The 20,316-nt window shown below is 40.0% G+C and overlaps 1 protein-coding gene across 1 annotated transcript; it reads left to right on the forward strand.

Annotated features, from left to right (window-relative positions):
- Positions 1–368: 368 nt before the first annotated feature.
- On the forward strand, positions 369–19,869 carry LOC119082909 (serine/threonine-protein phosphatase 6 regulatory ankyrin repeat subunit C-like). The gene is made up of 14 exons (XM_037192565.1): positions 369–424; positions 1,696–1,865; positions 1,928–2,090; positions 2,363–2,428; positions 2,500–2,598; positions 7,703–7,801; positions 7,863–7,961; positions 8,029–8,127; positions 8,196–8,294; positions 15,649–15,747; positions 15,830–15,931; positions 15,985–16,083; positions 19,512–19,610; positions 19,673–19,869. Exons 1-14 carry the CDS (start codon positions 409–411, stop codon positions 19,789–19,791), a joined length of 1,428 nt encoding a protein of 475 aa, XP_037048460.1. The 5' UTR covers positions 369–408; the 3' UTR covers positions 19,792–19,869.
- The last annotated feature ends 447 nt before the right edge of the window (positions 19,870–20,316 follow it).

Raw genomic sequence — 20,316 nt, forward strand, 5'->3', positions numbered from 1 at the left:
CCTATACCACAGTACATGCGATTAGTTGGGCCGAACAATGCGCTGAAGCTATTGATTATTTGCACTCAATGGAACCAAAGTCATTGGTTCATCGTGATCTGAAACCCCTGAATTTGTTACTCTTCGATCAGGGACGCATTCTAAAAATATGCGACTTCGGGACAGTTAGAGACAAGGCAACTATAATGACCAAAAATACAGGTAGCATCGCTTGGATGGCACCTGGTAAGTTGTTGTTTAGTTAATGTAATGTAGCTAATCGTTTGTCTTCCACGTCCTCCCACAGAGATGTTTGACGTCAATAAAGTATACTCCGAAAAATGCGATGTGTACAGTTTTGGAATTATTTTATGGGAAATAATATTTCGTGAACTGCCGTTTGCTGGTTTTGAATGGCCACAGATATTGATGGCGGTTGTTGATGGTAACGTTTACGCACAGATTATTTTTGAATAAAAGGCTCCGAGCAGGTTCAGGTTGACCCGGGTTGACCTGCACCTGATTTTAACAATTCATGTTGGACCTGAACCTGAAAACTTCTGGTCATGTCCGGTCAGGTTAAGGTAATCCCAAATTTTTGTGTAAACCTAACCTCAACCTGACCTAAATATTTCAAGTTAGTGTCAGACATAAAAATTAAACTTTAAAACAGGTCAAACATAACATGTTTTCTGAGCCTTATCATGGCCCAACGCTAGTAACGCAAGTGACGCAAGTCCACACTACAAAAAATGTAAAAAAATTTATAGGGACTAAGGAACATACATACAGCATGTCCGTGAACTTAGTCAAAAACAAAATTTTGTGAACTCGCCTACTGCAAGATTTAAGACCACCATCCTGCACATATAAGTTTTACCTCTGTGAAGAGCGGAGGTGTGGCTAAAAGGTATGGAATGGGTGGGTCCAAATCAGAAATAACTTTGTGAGAGTCTCTTCTCGTGCATATGTTTTCTGCGACTCTAGAGGTGAGCGGGCCGAGGTTTTTTCAAAGCCCGACCTGACCCGCGCCCGACCCGAATTGATTTTCAAAACCCGAGAATCCGAAACCCGACAGATACTGAAACCCGGCCCGAGTCGAGCCCGACCAGAATTAAATTTTTGAAACCCGAGAATCCGAAACCTGTCAGATACTGAAACCCGTTAACCCGAAAGATATTGAAACTTCGAAAATATTTAGAAAACGCAAAAAAAATAATTTAATTTTGAAACGGTTTCTTGAATTTCTTCCAAGTTGACAAAATTGCGTAAACTAGTTCCACTTATAAGTGTTCGACGCGATGTCTTTACATAGAAAATTTTAGTTCGGGTCGGGTTTGGATTTTAAATTTAAAACCCGAACCCGACCCGATCTAAATTTTCGAAACCCGATAACCCAAAGCCCGTTAAAATTGACCCGGGTTCGGGTCGGGCCGGGTTTTTGACCAACTTCGGGTAGCCCGCTCACCTCTACTGCGACTCGCTTTTTGGGATTTAAACACAAAGTGTCTTTGTGCAAATCTCAAAATATCTGATGCGAGTCGCTTTTTGGGAAATTAACACAAAGTGTCAGCTTTGAGCGTCAGCCTTTCTGATATCAACACTTTTGTAAATAAAGGACTTGCGTCACCCTTCGTCTTCTAGGAGGTTTTTGTCTGATTGTTGAAAATCAATAAAAAACAACTTTCGCTGTTCACTGTTCGTCTATGTTTGCAGGTTCTCGACCGCCGATTGGTGAATGTTGCCCAAAATCAATCAAAGATGTGATTACCGAATGTTGGGATCCATCACCTGAAAATCGACCTTCGATGAAGGCTGTCATCGAACAATTATTGAACGTTAATTTAGATGAATCGTTGCCTCCTCATTGCCCATTCGTCGAAGATGTAAGACATGAATGATATTCTTGATGAAATATTTCACATCAACTGATTTTACCGATTTCAAGAAAGACGAGGCTAATCGAAGCGACTTAGCTGCTGCAATGCAGGAACAACTGTGTTATTCACGCGATGAAGTTAACTCTTCGACCAAAGAGTTTTCAGAGCAGAGTCTATCGCACAGGTCAAATGATTCAAGAATCTTGGAATTAGAACTACCATCCAGCAGTGGTGAGTTTTCATGGCGGTTCGTTTGAAATTTGAAGTGAGGACATTATTTTGGACTTAGACAGGTGGTATCGAATTTCTAGTCATAATTTCGCACAATACCTCCGTGTTCTCCTCATCCCTGATTTTTGTGCAATGTTATGACTCGAAATTCAACACTTTGGGTAACGTGATGTCTGTTTCACTGAAATGTTACTGATATCGGTATTAGCCTGCCATCCAACAAATTTGAGGTGATATCAATAATGTTCCGATTTCGTATTTTTCATACGCAGGCTACCGAGTGGGCGAAAGGAGAGTAAATTATAGTATAAATCAGCTACATTGTGCTGCTCAGAACGGTTAGTCAAAACTGACCTCCTTCGAAAATAGGCAAGACAAATTATAATCAATTTCTTGTTCCCCATACCAGGTAACTCAGAAGCTGTAGAAAGACTTCTACGAGATGGAGCATCTGTCCATGTGAAGGACAATTTTGGAGTAACCCCTCTACATTATGCTGCCGATTCTGGTAATTTAAATCGCCCAAAACCACTTGCAGTGGAGGTGTGACGCAAGTCCTGTTATCCATTTACAAAAGAACTGATATCGATGTAGGTGACGCTTACAGATTCGACACGCAAAAAGATATGCGTCACAAATGGTAGCTGATGAGGAAAGCACGCAAAGGTTTAATGAACTAAAATTTTACTCGAAAAATTTTAGAAAGAAAACTATAAAAAAAAATTAGCAGATGATTAAGCTTTCTACCTTTTGAATTCCATTCTTCCACAATTTAAAAAAATTTCCCTCAACAACTGCAATTTTTTTTTATTTTCTTTCTAAAATTTTTCGGGTTAAATTTTTGTTGATCAAACTTTCGCGTGCTTTCCTCATCAGCTGCCATTTGTGACGCATATCTTTTTGCGTGTCGAATCTGTAAGCGTCACCTACACCGATATCAGTGTATTGTGCAGTTTCAACGAAAATATTCTTCTTACAAAACTGTATGAATTTCTCTTTGATCTAAACTAGAGCTGTGCGGGACGCCCAAAAATTTGGCCCGCCCGATGCCCGCTCTCACCCAACAGCACCAGGCACAGGCGGGCGGGCCTAATTTTTCCGGGGGAGACATCGGGCAACTATATTTCGGGCGGGCATCAGGCGGGCATCGAAAATTAATCGGGCGTCGGGCTAGAGCGGGCTCAATAAATTTCTCAAAAACAACATCTAGTTTGGATACAATTCATACAAAGAAGCAAATTAAATTCGACGAAATACTGCGTAATGAAATCGACCAACAGCGATAGAACATTGCATAATCGGCAGTTGTGTTTTATTTTGATTCTGTTGATTTGATAATATTGCATAAACAAGGCCTACTGAACAATTTTGGTCGTCTAAAAAAAATTGGGCGGTCATCAGGCGGGCGCCAAAAACTTGAAAAGAAAATGAGCGGGCATCAGGCGAGCGTCAAAAAATTGTCAGGCGTCGGGCGGCCGGGCATTTATTTCACTGGTTAACATCGGTCACGGGCGGGCGGGCATAAAAATTAGGTAAAATTAGCACAGCTCTAATCTGAACCTTCCAGCTTTCATTTGACGAAAATCGAAAATTTGACGAAAATCGAAAATTTGACGAAATTAGAGGTGTGCGCCGGTCAAAAATTCTCGGCGGCGGCTAGCCGAGTGTAGATGTGTCGGCGGCGGCGCTCCGAAAACGATATTGCTCGGCGGCTCGGCTCAGCCGCGGCGCGCCGATATATTTTGAATAATTTAAAAAAAATTCTAAAAATTCAAAGAAAAGTCAATGTTTTTACAGTTATATATAAGAATACCTACTTCATTTCTAATCTAATACAAGAATTATGAGTTCCTGTGACCTCTGGTGTAAAACCAACAAAGTTTAATTTTTATTTAGTGAAACATACTAGTCATCAAAATCTGAAGTGAAAGCATTTTTGCTCATAATGTCCACAGCTGGGCTTGAACTAGCAACCTCTGGTTTATAAATCCAGCGCCTATCCAACTCGACTAACTTCATTTCTTTCAAATTGTGAATCTTTGCTAACTGGGTTTGCTAATAGTCGAAAGAACAACGAAACTTCTAAAGTTCGTTGTTAAAAACTAATTACTTTAGTGGTATGTACGACTCCAGTTTAATTTTCATAAAATGCAGAGGGATGGTCCATAAAGTACGTAACTCGAAAGAGTCACAGGTAGGTCTGGACATATTGTTACAGATAGTGCAAAATAATCAGAACTACATGGAAACGTAATTACGAGATATAATGATAAGTCGGGAAAATGCAGATTTTGTGGATCGCCCCAGAGCTTTAAAAAGTTTAGTTTAATTTACAATCCAATCGATATTCATTCCACATACGATTTACACGTTATAATACATACGTAAATGTCATAAAGTTGGAAATGCATGTGGAATGAATAGCGCCGATTGGATTGTAATAGTTACTTCTTATAATTCCGAGACTGTCCTATGACTAGTGACTCACTAGAGAGTAAAAAAAACTCTTCTTGAAATGCAAGAGTCGACTAAAATTTCTTTTTAAAAAATAAAAATTCAACACAAGGTATTTGTAATATGACATTTAGGCAGATTGCGATTTTTATTTAATTTAATTTAATTTAGTTTCAAGTTGACGTAAAACGAGGAAATTATAAGGAATTTTTCCATACAAATTGTATTGTCAATCGACTTATAAATCGAATGTTTTACGTCAAATTATAATAATAAGTAAAAATCGCAATTGTCTTATCATTCCACGCGCTTTCTCAGAAGGAAGTTTACGTTAAACATACATGATGTTTTACAGCACTCATCGAACCGTTTTATATCGATGAAATATTCCATATACCTAAACAATAATAGAAATTATGCTTTTAAAAGACATTACGCGTTAAGAACGAAGATTTGCGATTGCTACCATTCAAAGAAACGCTAAGCTCCATCGGAGAAATTGAAAATCGTGATATTTAGTTGAATGAGGCCCTAAACTTATTTTGTTGTCCAGCCGATGAAAACAGTCGGCGGCTGGGGGCGGCTGATGTCATATTTTTGTATCGGCGGCGGCGCTCGGCTGAGTACCTCCAGCCGGCGGCGCGCCGGCTGAAGTCGGCGGCGCACACCTCTAGACGAAATTTGAAAATTTGACGAAATTCAAAAATTTAACGAAAATCGAAAATTTGACGAAAATCAAAGATTTGACGTACTTAAAACGCTCATAGCTCCCAAATAAGCGACTTTTTATGGAAACCATGAAACACGTATCGACTAGAATCTGAAACTCTATCACACGAGCTTCCTATCTGCCATATTTTCTGAGTTATGGGACCTATAGCTCAATAGCTTAAAACGCTCATAGCTCCGAAATTATAAGATTTTATGAAAATTCCTTCAAATTCCTTCTTAGAATTACGTCCTTGACATACACTGAAAATTTCAGCCAAATCCATCGGTAAATTCAAAAGTTTCGTTGTAACAGAAGGACAAAGTGACAAAGGTTGGTAAAATTCATCTATTTCAAAATGTACAGTCGGAGAAATATAGATTTCGGGTTTTTTAGAGATTTCATCATTTCTCTAATTCTCTCAATTGCCATTTGAAATAGCATGCGAAATGAGAGAATTCAGAAAAGCTGTAGCGAGACCCAGTCCCTCTACAATTATTCCTAAGATATACCCCCGGTATCTGCCCCTCGAATCGTTTAAAGATAAACAATCAAAAGTCTATTAAGTTAAGATCATTAAATAAGTTAAGTTGCAATATTATAACGTTCGTTAGATGAGTTTTGGCGCGTGAATAGAACGCTTTCTCATCATGAAAAGATGTACAAAAATACACACACACAAAAAAAGAAGATAGAACAAAAAAAAAAACAAAAACTAAAACTTTAGCGACCACAAAAGTTAACGCAAATAGAATAAGAAGTCTAGTATTAAGCCCCATCAACTTTGTTCAAATGTTCGCTCCGATTTTTATTGGCACCATCTATTGGCAATTTTGATTAATTCCGAATCAATTGCTGGAACACAATTACGTGGCCGGATAGAACGATTCGAAATTAAGAGCAACCCGACGAAAGATCCGAGCGAACATTCATTCGTACCCGTAAGCTCGTATCAAGAGGACACGAATATTCGAGAAACCTAAAATCGCGAACTGATTTTTTTGTAATTAACGAATCTGTTTTATGAATCTAAATTAATAGTTAATCGCGAGTGAAGATCATTTATCAATGTGGTAGAATATTGTGAAGAAGAAAAAGTGATAAATTGATAAAAAAAAGGAATCTCTCGGGCAAAGACGCCATTGTAAAAATTTAAAAAAAGAGAAAAAGAAAAAGTAAAAGGCTTTCAGCCTAAATAACAAACCTAGTATTATCTGGTTATAACGCTACGACTGTGAGTTCCTGTGCTGAAATTAGGATCTGATTGGCGAGATTGGCATCAATCCCATATTATCGACCGGCAGGACAGTTCACCACGTGGATCATCGGAAGTTCATCGTAAGTTTTTTTTCTATTACATTTATGCGCATAAAGTGAAAAGACTAAAGACAATCGTAAAGACAAAAAAGGCCAGTTTCAAATAAATGAATATACGAAAGTGCTAGTTTAAGTTAGGTTTAAGATCGCGAAATTAGATTAAGTCATTTATAATAAGTTACCTTTGGTTCCGCAATAACTAAGAGTAGATTTAATAAAAAAAAAGAATAATTTGGTCGCTAACTCATCGGTCTTTTATTCCGTTTGACAGTAACCCCATTTTGAAGCACCTAACAATAGAACGCCATATGCTAATTCTGCTAGCTCGTCATTTAAACGAAGGTCATTCTTGAAAGGCAAGAGTGATCATCGGTGACTCACTAGTAAGAAGCTTATAAAGCGATGAAAACGACGATATCTCTTAAAATCCCGAAATCTATCTTTCTCCGACTGTATTAAAATCAATTTCTTTATACAAATTTTCAAGTTTTGAAATCTAATATCTCGGCCAAATCTTAACCTTATGAGGCGTGTGATAGCTCATTGAACTCGTATGGACGCAAGGAATACGAATAAAATAAGTGGGGGTAGGAGGAGCGGAGGGGGAGGAAAAGTCAAAAAAGTTGTGTATACACTCCAGGGGCTATTTTACGGAAACATGTTTCTCAAGTTTTTGAAAGTTTCCAAAATGTTTCTGAAAAGTTTCTTAAGGAAACTTTTCTAGAAACTTTAAGAAACATTTTGGAAACTTTCAAAAACTTGATAAACATGTTTCCGTAAAATAGGCCCTGATACACTCGCGGAATTCTGAAAACCGACACGTTTCCAGTTTTGTGTTTTTTCAGTGTTTTGTGATTTTTGCATGTATTTTTAAAGGAAGACATCAAGAACTCGCGTATAAAACACAAAAACAGAAAATATGTCGGTTTTCAGAATTCAGCGTGTGTATATGTTCCTCATACGGAAAAAAATTGTCACATTTTTCAGTGTGAACGGACTTGCGTCAGGGCCCTTCACTAACGTAGGGCCATGATCAGTTGGAATTAGAATCTATAAGGGACTGTCTATTATGAACGGCCCAATAGAGCCGAAAGTCCAGAAAAATGATAAACTTGTGCTCTTGTGCATACAGGTAATGAAGCAGTTGTCAGACTCCTCTTAATACATCAAGCAAACATCAATGAGAGGAATAACGATAAAGCGACACCCCTTTACTTAGCTGCTTTAAATGGTATTTCCTGAACATTGTTCATCAAAATGACAACCACAATAGAAAATCTATCTTTGTACAGGTCATACCAAAGTAGTGAGTATTCTATTGGAAAGAGGAGCAGGCGTTAATCTAGGGACTAGTAATGGAATGACACCATTGATTACGGCTGCCAGAAATGGTAAAACAAAAACTATTTCATTCTTCATTGATAAACTAAAGATTTTCCAATTTCCTAACATAAAAAGGTCACGAACAAGTTGTAAACGTACTGATCAATAATGGAGCAGTAGTAAATGCAACTGACATCACTGGATTTACACCTCTCCATTATGCTGCTTCAAATGGTAATGAAAAGTATCCCGTAGAACAGTAAGATTTCGAAGAAACCACATTTTTTGTCTTTTAACTAAAGGTCATGGAGAAATTGTGGACATTCTTCTAAATAAGGCTGCTGACTTCGATGTGAGGAATATCTATGGAGAAACACCGCTCCACTATGCTGCTGGAAAAGGTAATTAAAAGAAAAGGTTCCATAGAAACAGATCCAACTGGTATGAGATTGGTAGCAAAGGTGGATTCGGTGGAAGTAGAAAAAAATACGGATGTCGCGTCGTCATCTAGATATCATTTCTCTGAAAACTATATCGATAGATCATTGTTATGCGTAATACTCGTAACAGGTCAGGATACCTGGCAACACTGCAAAAACATTTCTGTTGACTAAATCACGGTCGCCGGTAAAGTTGAGTTCTCGCATAATCCAACGTTTTCGTGTGGCTAATGATACGGTGCTCTTCATAACCTCACACTATGTACGTGTGCCAGTGAAAGACAGCTGGAACCACCAGAAGTTTACGACGAATGTTTTGAGAACATATTTCAGTGAACTTTGGGACTCTGTAAGCGGAATTTCTTTGCGAGGAGACATTAGGAAGGCTTGGTGAGAATGGTGGCCTGTTCGTCAGTCTAATTTGGAACGAAAGGCTTTTGGGCTAAATAGTGGGAAAGTTTGGCGGTTGGCCTTTCAGTGGCACGCTGCTGAACGACGTTTCTGCCTGGCTCGGCTTTCATATTGGCTCACTGTAAGCAGTGGAAGCTTAAATTCGTACGGGCTAGTCTTATCAAATATGAAACTGGACCAGGTCAATATCGGGCGGAATATAAATCACAGGCTTTGTCAGTCTCAATGCCAAGAACTGTGATTTCGGCGACAATGTTGCCTTAATTGCTATCATTAGTGTAAGGCCTAAGGGATGCGACGCAGCTGTCCTCCCACTGTGGCTTTCTGGCAATTTCAGTCTAATAAAGCGAGTTTGACGCCAGTCACTCTTTGCTTTCTGCCCTAAAAATTGGCTGATCATTTTGATAACTAATTATAGGGATCAGTTTGCAAGCCTGGAGTGATTCAAGTAGAGCGTAAGGCAGTAAGTTGAGAAGGAGATGAGGTCCTAAAGATTTTAATGTCGACAGGGTCTCAAGATCTCAGAAACTGTGTGCCTTGATCAGTAATGATCGACCTCACTGATGAAATCTAAAAAACAGGTCAGGAGCAGGTCGATCTGAATCTGATTCTCTCTATACAATAACCTTAACTAAACATTATTATTATTATTATTAAGGAGATAGCTGATTAACTACTGTGAGTTAAATCGCGCACGGAGGCCTCCGTTGGGCCTATTGTGCTACTATCGATGATTTGTTACGGTTCTATGCTGATTCCTGGAATCTACCTGAACTAACGATGAAGTTCAGGACGTCCTTGGGTAGCAAATGTTTGATGGACTGGTATTTAATGGTGTAGTTGCCCAGATGCTTCATCCTGTTTAGGATGTAGGCAGGGCAGTCACACAGAAAATGCTCAGCTGTGTCAGTATGGTGACCGCATTGGTCACAGCTCGGATCAGAACGTTTGCCTATAGTGGTGAGGTGTTTGTTGAAGCCGTAGTGTCCAGTGATCACTCCAGTGTATAATTTTAACCTCGTACGACTGACATTAATTAAGTACTTGGTGTTGATCCTGCTGATGCGTATGCAATGTTTGGACTGTCGACATGATCTGATATTAGCCCAGTGTTCTCTGAATTTCTTTTCTCTTAAGGAAAGTATCTGTCGTTCAGCTATCGACGGCGGTACGCTAGTTATGGGTTCCGGACCATATGTCTTGCTCAAAGCTGCCGCCTTGGCTAGCGTATCAGCTTTTTCGTTACCCTCGAAGCCCGAGTGTGCTGGAACCCATACTAGCTTCAAATTGTTTACCTGCGCTATTTGGTTCACTAGGTGCCAGCATTCTAACGACAGGGCAGAACTTTGCGTGTACGACTTAAGTGCTTTTAGGGCTGCTTGGCTGTCTGAACAAATATATATTGATTGTCGAATGGAATTGTCATCTACCAAAGAATGGCCAGCGGCCAAGATAGCCCGAAGTTCGGCAAGAAAAATCGATGAAAACTCTCCTAGTGGAATTTGCATTTCGATATTTAGCTTAGAGCAATACATGCCTGCTCCAGCATTGTCCTTAATAACTGAACCGTCTGTATATAGAACAGTGCCTATCTTTGGTGGGAATGTGCCATTCAGCCATTCTTCTCGGCTAGGGACGACGACTTCGAAATCTCTATCTAAAGTGAAAACTTTGGTAATTTTATCTGAAGGCATGGACAGAACAGGTAGAGAATCCTTAGCCTTAAACCAAGTGTTGGTATGTTCAGTAGGTGTCAAGTTTTTGTCATCCAAGGATGTGATTCTACCTAAGGTCTTAATTGCTTCCGATTGTATAAGAATGTGAATTGGTGGTAGATTTAATAAGGCTTCCAACGCATCTGTTGGTGTGGATTTCCATGCACCCGTAATGGCTCTGCAAGCCAGTCTCTGGAATTTTTTGAGCCTGTCTTGTACATTTTTTCTGTCTCCAATGTGGTTCCATACGAAAGAGCCATACAGAAGGATAGGTCTGATAATTGTTGTATAAATCCAGTACATTACCTTGGGGGAAAGGCCCCATCTGGTTGCATATGCTTTACGACATTGCCATAGAGCGATGGTACATTTATTCAACCGGTACTCCAGGTTAAGTATCCAGTAAAGTCTATGATCAAGGATAACTCCAAGGTATTTTACGTGATCAGCTTTTTTGATAGGGATGCCCTTGATTTTAGGGATGAAGAGGCCACTAATTTTCCTTTTTCTGGTAAATAATACCATGGTGGTTTTATCAGGGTTGATACTAAGCTCGTTTTCGTCACACCATTTAGAGACTGCGTTGACTGTAGCAGGCCACATAGGGTGTTTACGCACTTGCCTCTTAAAATAGTAGCTAGGTCGTCGGAAAAACCTTCAGTTTGCATGTGTAGGTTATTCAGCAGAACTAGGAGTTCGTTAATAACTAAGCACCAGAGAAGTGGCGGTAGAACACCTCCTTGAGGGCAGCCTCTAGTAGTGGTTATATATACAGCTTGTCCGTTAAAATGTGCTGAAACTATTCTGCTGCGAAGCATGAAAGCAATCCAGTCCGAAATGCCGGGGTCGATATTGAATTTAATACATGCCCTTCTAATGGCTAAATATGTGATATCAATGAAGCAACCTAGAGCGTATTCTTTTGCTGATAACGAGAGTTCGATCGTTTGTACTAAGTTATGCAGCGCATTTTCGTTAGATTTGCCTGCCTGATAGGCGTGCTGTTTAATATGCAGTTTATTAAGTGAAAGTGGCCCGTCTCTAAATATTGGACCCGTATTTTTTTTAGAATTATAAAAATTAATTTAGGCATGGGGAGCGAGGCATTTGTTCATATACACAAATACATTGGTTAGAGGAGAGAAGATATATAGTGTTTGTATAGTGCATATCTTCTTTACTCCTCTAACCAATGTATTTGTGTATATGAACAAATGCCTCGCTCCCCATGCCTAAATTAATTTTTATAATTCTAAAAAAAAATACGGGTCCAATATTTTAGCCTTCCGGACCAGGAAAACCCATCTCCAGCTGAACTTTGGACCCCCCTGTGAAACAGAGCATGCCTAATCTATCAACTAGTTTTTCGAGTGTCTTTAGCATAAATGACGTCAAGCTGATGGGCCTGTAGTTCTCCGCTAAGGAGTAGTCGTTTTTACCCGGTTTAATGATAAATGCAACTCTAACATTCCTCCAGCATTTGGGAACATATTTAAGAGAAAGGCTTGACTTAAATATATCTATCAGTACTGCGATAATGAGTGTGTTAGAGTTTTGTAACATAGCAGGGAATATTTTGTCCAGACCTGAAGATTTGTATGGTGCAAATGTGTTGAGTGCCCAGTTTACTCTATTGCTAGTGACAATTTTGTCTATGAGATCGGGGTCTATAGCTCCTAGCATTGGCGGTAAAACGGGTATGGCCTCAGTATTATCAATTATATTGCAGTCCGGAAAATGTACATTCATGAGATGTTCGTACGTTTCAGTCTGATTTTTAGTGTATTCACCATTTGGGAGGAGCAAAGATCCAACTGATTGTGCGGGGTCTTTGGATAAAACCTTAAAAAGCCTAGCCGAATCGTGTATGCTGTTAATGGAACTACACTGGTCTCTCCATGCAGCTCTCTCTCTGTTCCTCAGACTCTTGTTATATGCTCTGAGCTTACTATAGTACTCTTGGAAATTACCCGAGATTTTAGATGCGTTGAAGGCTTTTCTGACATTTTTCCTATTGATTCTATCTTCGTGTGAGTAGTATGGTACAGAGTTACCCGCGCTATGCGATCTAATAGGACAAGCTTTTTCAAATGCTTCGGTCATCATGGACTGAAGTGATTCTGCGATTTTATCTAGTTCAGTTATGTTTTGGGGTGTGCCGTTGTGGCCAATATTGGGCATTTTATCCGTGATTATGTTACGGAAGATATTCCAGTTCGTTGATGCAGGATTTCTAAACTTCAAGGGTGGCAAGCTGTCTAGTCTGATAGCAAAGCGAATGCACCTGTGGTCAGAAGTGAGAATATCCTCTGAGACCCTCCAGTTAGAGATAAGTGTCATGATATCATTGGAGCATAGAGTCAGATCTAGCACTTCTTTCCTATTTGTGATCAGAAAAGTGGGCTTATTGCCCTTGTTTGCAATGGACAGACTAGTCGTACAGAGGAATTCCATCAAGCTAATACCTCTGAGGTTTGTGTCCGTGCTGCCCCATGTTAAATGGTGTGCATTAGTGTCTACGCCAGAAAGTAGCGGTACGTTGTTGCTTTTACAGTACTCGACGACCTTACAAAATTCTTCTGTGGGAGGGCTATCTTCTGAATCTGAAGGAAAGTATCCTGAACAGATTACTAAATCCTTATCCGTTCCTTTTACTTTGATGGTGAGCAGTGCTACTGCTTGATCTCTTGTGCATAAATTGTATAATGGATGAATAGATAAATTTCTAGAGTGATACAATATTGCCCTGGGTCTGTCGTTACCACCCCCTTGGATGGTGCAACCAATACTCCTATCGAGACCTGTAATTCTATTAGAGGTGACAACTGGTTCCTGAAGAAGTGCTACGAATGACGATTTAGATCTTAAGAGATTAATTAACTCTGCAGTGGGAGCGTATGACCTATGCAGGTTCACTTGGAATATTTCTAGTTCTTTATCCATCTTGTGGCTTTTTGGAATTGGATGGAACCTCTACAGGCTTATATCCTTCGACTTTTAGCTTACCTCTCGAAAGTGCATGCAATTCCGTCACCTGATTGTGTAATAGAAACAATGTGCTTATGCTGAACGAGAAACAGTTTATTGAGCTGGAAATGCGTAGGACAATTACAGTGGAGGCGAGCATCATTTCTTGGATTCCATGGTAATTTTGATTCTGCCGGTTTCGAAATACGGTTTGAAGTTTAAGGTCTTGAGTGCTGTGATAGTCGCGTTATCAATACCGAAGTAAAAAATGGTTCTATCGCCGCTAATTTTCTGGTTTCTATATGGGCGCCAATGTAGAGAGTCAAGGCTATCGTTTTTCCTTTCGATTTCTTCGCAGAAGTCGACAAAGTTCGGTGGCTTGCCACTAAAAATGACGGATACCTTACTCAGTTTGGGAATTACTCCTTGATCGATCGTTTTCAGTTCCATATTCTCGAAAAGACCCTTCAGCTTTTGCTCCATGTCCATCGCCCATTGCTTTGCTGTGGCGTTGGGGCAAACGAACTTAAAGCGGCCTTTATCGGGCTTACAAAATTCAAATTTCACTTCCGGGTTCTCTTCCGTTTTCACTAATGCAGCAATTCTCTTGGCGATTTTTTGGCCTTGCTTATCCGAGAGAATACAATCGTCGTCCTTGGGTGAAAGTAAGACGAGATGGTGGTCAGGCCTGCTGGACGATTCATCGTCGGATGACATGATGATTTTGCGACGTTTATTATTTGATGACTTGTAGGATGGTAAACAGCTTCTGGTACGCTTAAGACTGTCGGTGTTTACGATAGCAGTATGGGCTGATACCGTTTCTGTTGCTGGATTGGCCGGAGGAGTAACACTAGTGGAATAGACAGCTGTATGAGCCGCAAAGGTGGACGAGTCTGGAATAGTTTGATCAGCGGTATTCACCGTTGTATGAAAACTAGTCGGTATCGTTGCCGGTTGATTGAGCTTGCAGTCGACTGGTAACTTTATAGGATTATCTGCTACAATGTTTGTCTCCGCAGTTGTGTCTCGAGTTAGAATACTCACGCCCTCAACTAGAGGCTGTTGTTCAATCCAGAAATCCTTTAAATTGACCCGAATATCGGTGATGCTCTCTGTTTCTGCGTCACTTATACTGGTAGCGTCTGGAACTATTGTGCCGTTAAGATCGCATTCAGTAAGTGTTGAATCGCAGCTGCTGTCTAGTTCCAGAAGTTTGTCCTCGTCGAACAATGTAAGATTTCTTAAGAATTCGCTCATGCCAGTCCAATTCAAGTGGTTTATTCTGTAGAAAATATTGAGGTTATGTACCGCATTTGGTGAAAAGATGTTCTGAAATTTTTTTACCTTTGCGGGGTCTATCCAAGTGTAATTGAAGGCAATAATGCGATTTAACGGCAGAGAGATAGTAAAATGTCTGGCTACGGGCTGTGTAGAAGGTGTCCCCCAGGATGTTATTCGGGAAGATGACAGCACAATACTGAGGCAATACGGTGAAACTGCGATCGCGTGACAGACGCTTAACGGCTGATACTCGTTTGCGACGAACAGTATTCGTGTTTTAGAGCGCTGAGTAATTAAAGGTGTTTGTTTTAATACAGGTTTCAATATGCCTAAACTATGCCTATAACTAAACATTAACTAATGAGTGCATTATAACACTACATGGTGATCTGTTTGAAATTTGTTTGAAAAATTGTTTTTTAGTCCCGTACGAAGTACTGGGGGCTTATAAGAACCCCGTGCCGTTTGTAACATGTGGAATTCGAGGCAGACGGTAAGCAGACGCAATAGGGTTACGGAAGCATTATAGCAACGGGCGCATAAGGGTTATAGCTGTATTAGGGCTACGAAAGGATTAGGGTCACGGACGAAATAGGGCTACAGACGCACTAGGGTCACATACGCAATAGGCTTACGGGTCGTACGGGGCTCAGTCGTAGCAAACGCTCCGACTGTTCTGACGGCTTGTTACTCACCAGAACGACCAGATCAGATCAGGTCAAGCTTACAAAAGAACAGATCACATCACATCAATCGAAAGCCTGATCTGATTGCTTTCAGACCAGATCAACAAAAAATCAGATCCGAAAATTAGGTATAATCCGAAAAATCATCAGATTGATATGATCTGTTAAAATGACTGCTTGAACGGCAGCTTATAGAGTAAAATCTTGACCCAAAGGCAATAATAATGAGGCAATTTCATCTTTTCAACACAGGCCACAAAAGTGTTGTAAAAATCCTCTTACATCATAACGCAAACAGCAGCATGAAAACGAAGAATGGAGTGACACCTCTCCACATTGCTACTCTTAATGGTAATGCGAAACTAATCCGTTAGATTTGCTTTTAATTAGGAGAAATTTGACGTCACAAAATGTAACGAACAATTCCTTTCAGGACACAAAATAGTCGTGTGTATTCTTGTCGACTCAAGAGCCGAAGAAGTTGATGTGCCCACAAAGGATGGAGTGACACCTTTACATTTTGCAGCAGGAACAGGTTAAATCAAAGTTTTTCACTTATTTCACTCATTATACCAATTTTTGGCACAGGCAAAAATGAAATTGTTAACATTCTTTTGCGAAGCCGAGCAACCGTTGATAAGAAGGATAATGGGGGAAGGACGCCTCTACATTATGCTGCCAGAGAAGGTAATTTTAAAGAATCTTCTTTCTTCTTCTTCTTTTTCAGCCTGTTTCTATCCACTGCTGGATGTAGGCCTCTCCAACTTCTTTCCATTTCGTACGATCCATTGCCATTTGCTGCCAGTTTGTACCTGCAATATTCTTAATTCCGTTTGTCCATCTCTCTGGTGGTCTACCTATAGCTCGTCTTTTATATGGTCGCCAGTTCATGATCTTTTTGGTCCAACGTTCGTCTGTCCTTCTTGCAATATGTCCCGCCCAGCTCCATTTCAGAGATGCTATTCTTTCCATGACATCAACGACCCTGGTTTGTTGTCGAATCCATTGATTCGTCATTCTGTCTCTGAGTGTTATTCCGAGCATACTCCGTTCCATGGCTCTTTGTGTCACTCTCAATTTATCTTCGGATGCTTTTGTTAAAGTTAACGTTTCCGCTCCATAAGTGAGCACTGGAAGGACACAAGTGTCGAAAACTTTGCGTTTCAGACTATTATTCATTTTGCTTTTGAAAATTAGTCTGAGTTTTCCGAACGCTGCCCATGCAAGACCAATCCTACGTCTTATTTCTGCAGTTTGGTTGTCCAGACCTAACTTCAGTTTATGTCCTAGATATACATAGCTGTCGACTCGTTCAATGACAGTGTCACCAATTTTGATTTCTCTATCGTCCCCGATGTTGGTCATGACTTTTGTTTTCGATAAGTTCATCTTGAGGCCAACTTTGCTCGCCTCTTCACTTAACTGTTGTAGCATAAGCTGAGCCTGACCTAGATTCGCTGCTATCGGTACAATGTCATCAGCGAAGCGGAGATTGCTCAGGTACTCTCCATTTATCTTTATTCCCATTTTACTCCAGTTTAACTTCCTAAAAATACTCTGCAGAATCGCCGTGAATAATTTCGGTGAAATGGTGTCACCCTGCCTTACACCTCGGCCAATTCTGAATTTCTCCGTGCTCTTATGAAGTTTTATACATGAAGTAGCATTTTTGTACACATATCGAATTGTGTTGGAGTACCTTGAGTCTACTCTACATTCGTCTAATGCGTCCAATATCGACCATGTTTCCACTGAATCGAAAGCTTTTTCGAAGTCTATGAATAGCAAGACTATGTCGATGTTGTATTCACGACACTTCTCAATAAGCGTTCTCATCACCTGCAAATGGTCGTTTGTGCTGAAACCAGATCTGAAAGCAGCTTGTTCAACAGGTTGGTAGAAGTCGAACTTGTTAGTGTTCCTCTTCGTAATGATTTTCATAAACAACTTGTAGAGTGTTGACAATAGGCTTATGGGTCGGTAATTTTCCAGCTTTGTTATGTCTCCTTTTTTATGCAGCAATGTAATTACCGCATTTTCCCAGGCTTCTGGTACTTCTTCCCATTGGAGACATCGATTAAACAAAGCCGTGATTGCCTTTAATAATGAGTCTCCACCTAGTTTAATGGCTTCCACTGGAACACCATCTTCTCCGGGAGACTTTTTGTTTTTCATCTCGGCTACTGCAGCTTTGACTTCATCAACAGTTATGTCGGGCATATCCTCCGATCCCACGTTTCTTATTATTGGTCTATCTTCGGTTTCTTCCGTTGGGCTCTGTCTTGCTGAAGAAAACAAATTCTCATAAAATTCTGTTGCAATGTTTAATATCGCATTTCGATCCGTTTGGATCGTTCCTGTTTTGTCTCGTAATTTGAAGATTTCGTTTTTGGCGTTTGTCATTTTTCTCCGTAGGACTTTCATATTGCAGTTAGCTTTAATTATGTTTTGAGCCAATTGGACATTATATTTTCTTTCATCTGATCTCCTTGCTCTGTTGATACTTTTAGACAGGTTCCGGTATTCCACCGAATCTCGTCCTCCGTTTTTTACCAACTCTGCTCTGCTTGCGATCAGGTCTAATGTTTCTCTGCTGAGTTTTGATTCTTTCCCTTGGACGGATTTGCATTTGGATTTCATGAAACCCATTATTGTATCGACGATTTTGGTATTCAATTCGTCCAATGTTTCACATTGATTGTTGACGTTATCTAATTCGGCAGTCATTTTCGTAGCAAATTCTTCATTTTGTGTGTAAAGCCGTTGTACGTCAATCCTTTCACTTTTCTGAACTAGTTGTGATCTTTGAAATCTGGTATTTAACGTGACTCTTGCACGAACCATTCGGTGATCACTACCGGTTGAAAAATTGTTTAGGACCGTAACGTTCTTAACGGTTGACTTACAGCCAGTTATGATGTAATCGATCTCATTTTTCGTTACACCATCTGCACTAGCCCAAGTCCATTTCCGTTGAGGCTTTCCTGCAAAAAATGAATTCATTGCGTACAAATTGTGTTGCTGTAAGAAGTTGATTAAAGTATTTCCACGCTCATTTCTTTGGTCGTTGCTAAAACTACCAACAGAAACTTCGGAGTCTTCTTCTCGTTTTCCCAGCTTCGCATTGAAATCACCGATTAGATATTGGTAATGTGAAGGGTTTTCGTCCAGAGCTTTCTCGACATCTTCATAGAATCTTTCTACTTCTTCGTCATCATGAGTGGACGTGGGTGCGTAAACCTGAATTAATTTGACACTGTATCTGTTATTTATCTTCAGGCTTACGTATATCACTCGATCGGATATGCTTTTCGTGTGAATTATGCGATCCGACCACCGCTTGTTTATGAACAATCCGACACCGTGCATCAGCATCTGACTGTCACTTCCTCGGTAGAAGAATGTATGCCCTGATTGTAATTTCAGGCATTCCTCTCCAGGTTTTCTCACTTCGCTCACTCCCACAACATCCCATTTTATCTTTTCTAGCTCTTCTTCCATTTCTTGCATTTTTTGTCTTGACGACAATGTTCTGGCATTATATGTGGCAATGTATAATTCGTTATGGCTTCGTTTGAAGGTTTTTAGCATTAAAACACCACGCTTGCTACTGCGGGTTGGTGAGTATGAAAGCTTTACTTTGCTCGCCCCCGGTAATCCTCGAGCTCTGACCCGCACATTTCTGCACGTTCCGGGACCACCGTGCCTATCAAAGTGCACAGTGCCCGACGGGGTAGTGTTACTCTTTTTGAACATTCTTTTCCATAAAGCTTTGCCCATTCTTTTGAACCTATCTGAGCAAAAGGTTATTCGTCCTTTAAAAGCTTAACCTAGTAGCTAATAAGAATTCTGGGATCGTTCTATCCTTTGGCTTCCTGATCGTGTTGTTCCACCTCAACGTTGGTCCCTTAACCCCAATTCTTTCGGCTTCCAGCTCACGATTCATTCAACCTTAAGATTGATCTATCTAATCCTATCTTATTTACTGCTACGTCCTCGTTAAACTTCATTCCCTCCACTCTTTTTCAAACTGGCTTGGGACAGTCTTTGGCGGTGTTTTAAAGAATGATTCTACTTAATGATAGGCACTCCTGACATTTCTGTCTAACACACAGGCCATGGAGAAACTGTCAAAAATCTCCTGAATAATCGAGCATTCATTGATGCAAGAGAAAATTATGGGTTGACACCACTTCATTACGCTATGCTGAAAGGTAACTTAATCCTACGAAAAAGCGAATCAATCAATCAAGATGTTTGCATTTTTCCAACTCAGGCCATGACAACGTTGTGAATATTCTGTTGAGAGCAGGAGCAGTTATGGATGAAAAATGGTTCTGGATGAAGGATGAATTGGGAAATGCCCACATTCGAAAGGCCACTAGCGACGGTTAAGTAATTTTTCTTTAAGACAGAACTCGTAGCACAGTTTAAAGATTAACGACATTATAAAAAATTGTTTCTCCTTCTCTTAATCGCTGTGCAAATTTCAATAAATCAAAAATATTAAAAGTTGTTTAGCTCATCTTGTTTTTCTTCTTCTTCCACCACTAGGGGTCATTCATAAATGACACCCCTACCCCCTCGTCCTATTCCATCTGATTTCGTAATTCACTTAAATGACACCCAGAAAAAGAAAATTCAGGCAATACTCCGTGTATCAGACATGAGAGCCAATTGAAAATTGCCGACGGCGGCCAACCGAAAAATTGTAGTCACCGACTTCGACTATGTCGGCTCGAGCATTACATTTTAAGTCCTGAACCTGAATCAAAAATCTGAAGTCATTTTTTTTAAACATCAAATGTATTCATACAAAAGAAAAACATTTTTCAATCCAATTAATTGAGGTATTCTAAGCAACTACACAGCCAAAGCTACTACACAACGTCTCAACAACACGAATAAGATTGAATTTTA

Source organism: Bradysia coprophila, unplaced genomic scaffold, assembly GCF_014529535.1.
Source record: "Bradysia coprophila strain Holo2 unplaced genomic scaffold, BU_Bcop_v1 contig_50, whole genome shotgun sequence".
In the NCBI taxonomy this organism is placed as follows: domain Eukaryota; kingdom Metazoa; phylum Arthropoda; class Insecta; order Diptera; family Sciaridae; genus Bradysia; species Bradysia coprophila.

What these genes read in the sequence shown, in the direction of transcription:
- LOC119082909 (XM_037192565.1), top strand. An exon ending in AGAACTACCATCCAGCAGTG is followed by an intron (nt 2,091 to 2,362) that starts GTGAGTTTTCAT and finishes TTTCATACGCAG; the next exon opens with GCTACCGAGTGGGCGAAAGG. An exon ending in TTACTTAGCTGCTTTAAATG is followed by an intron (nt 7,802 to 7,862) that starts GTATTTCCTGAA and finishes ATCTTTGTACAG; the next exon opens with GTCATACCAAAGTAGTGAGT.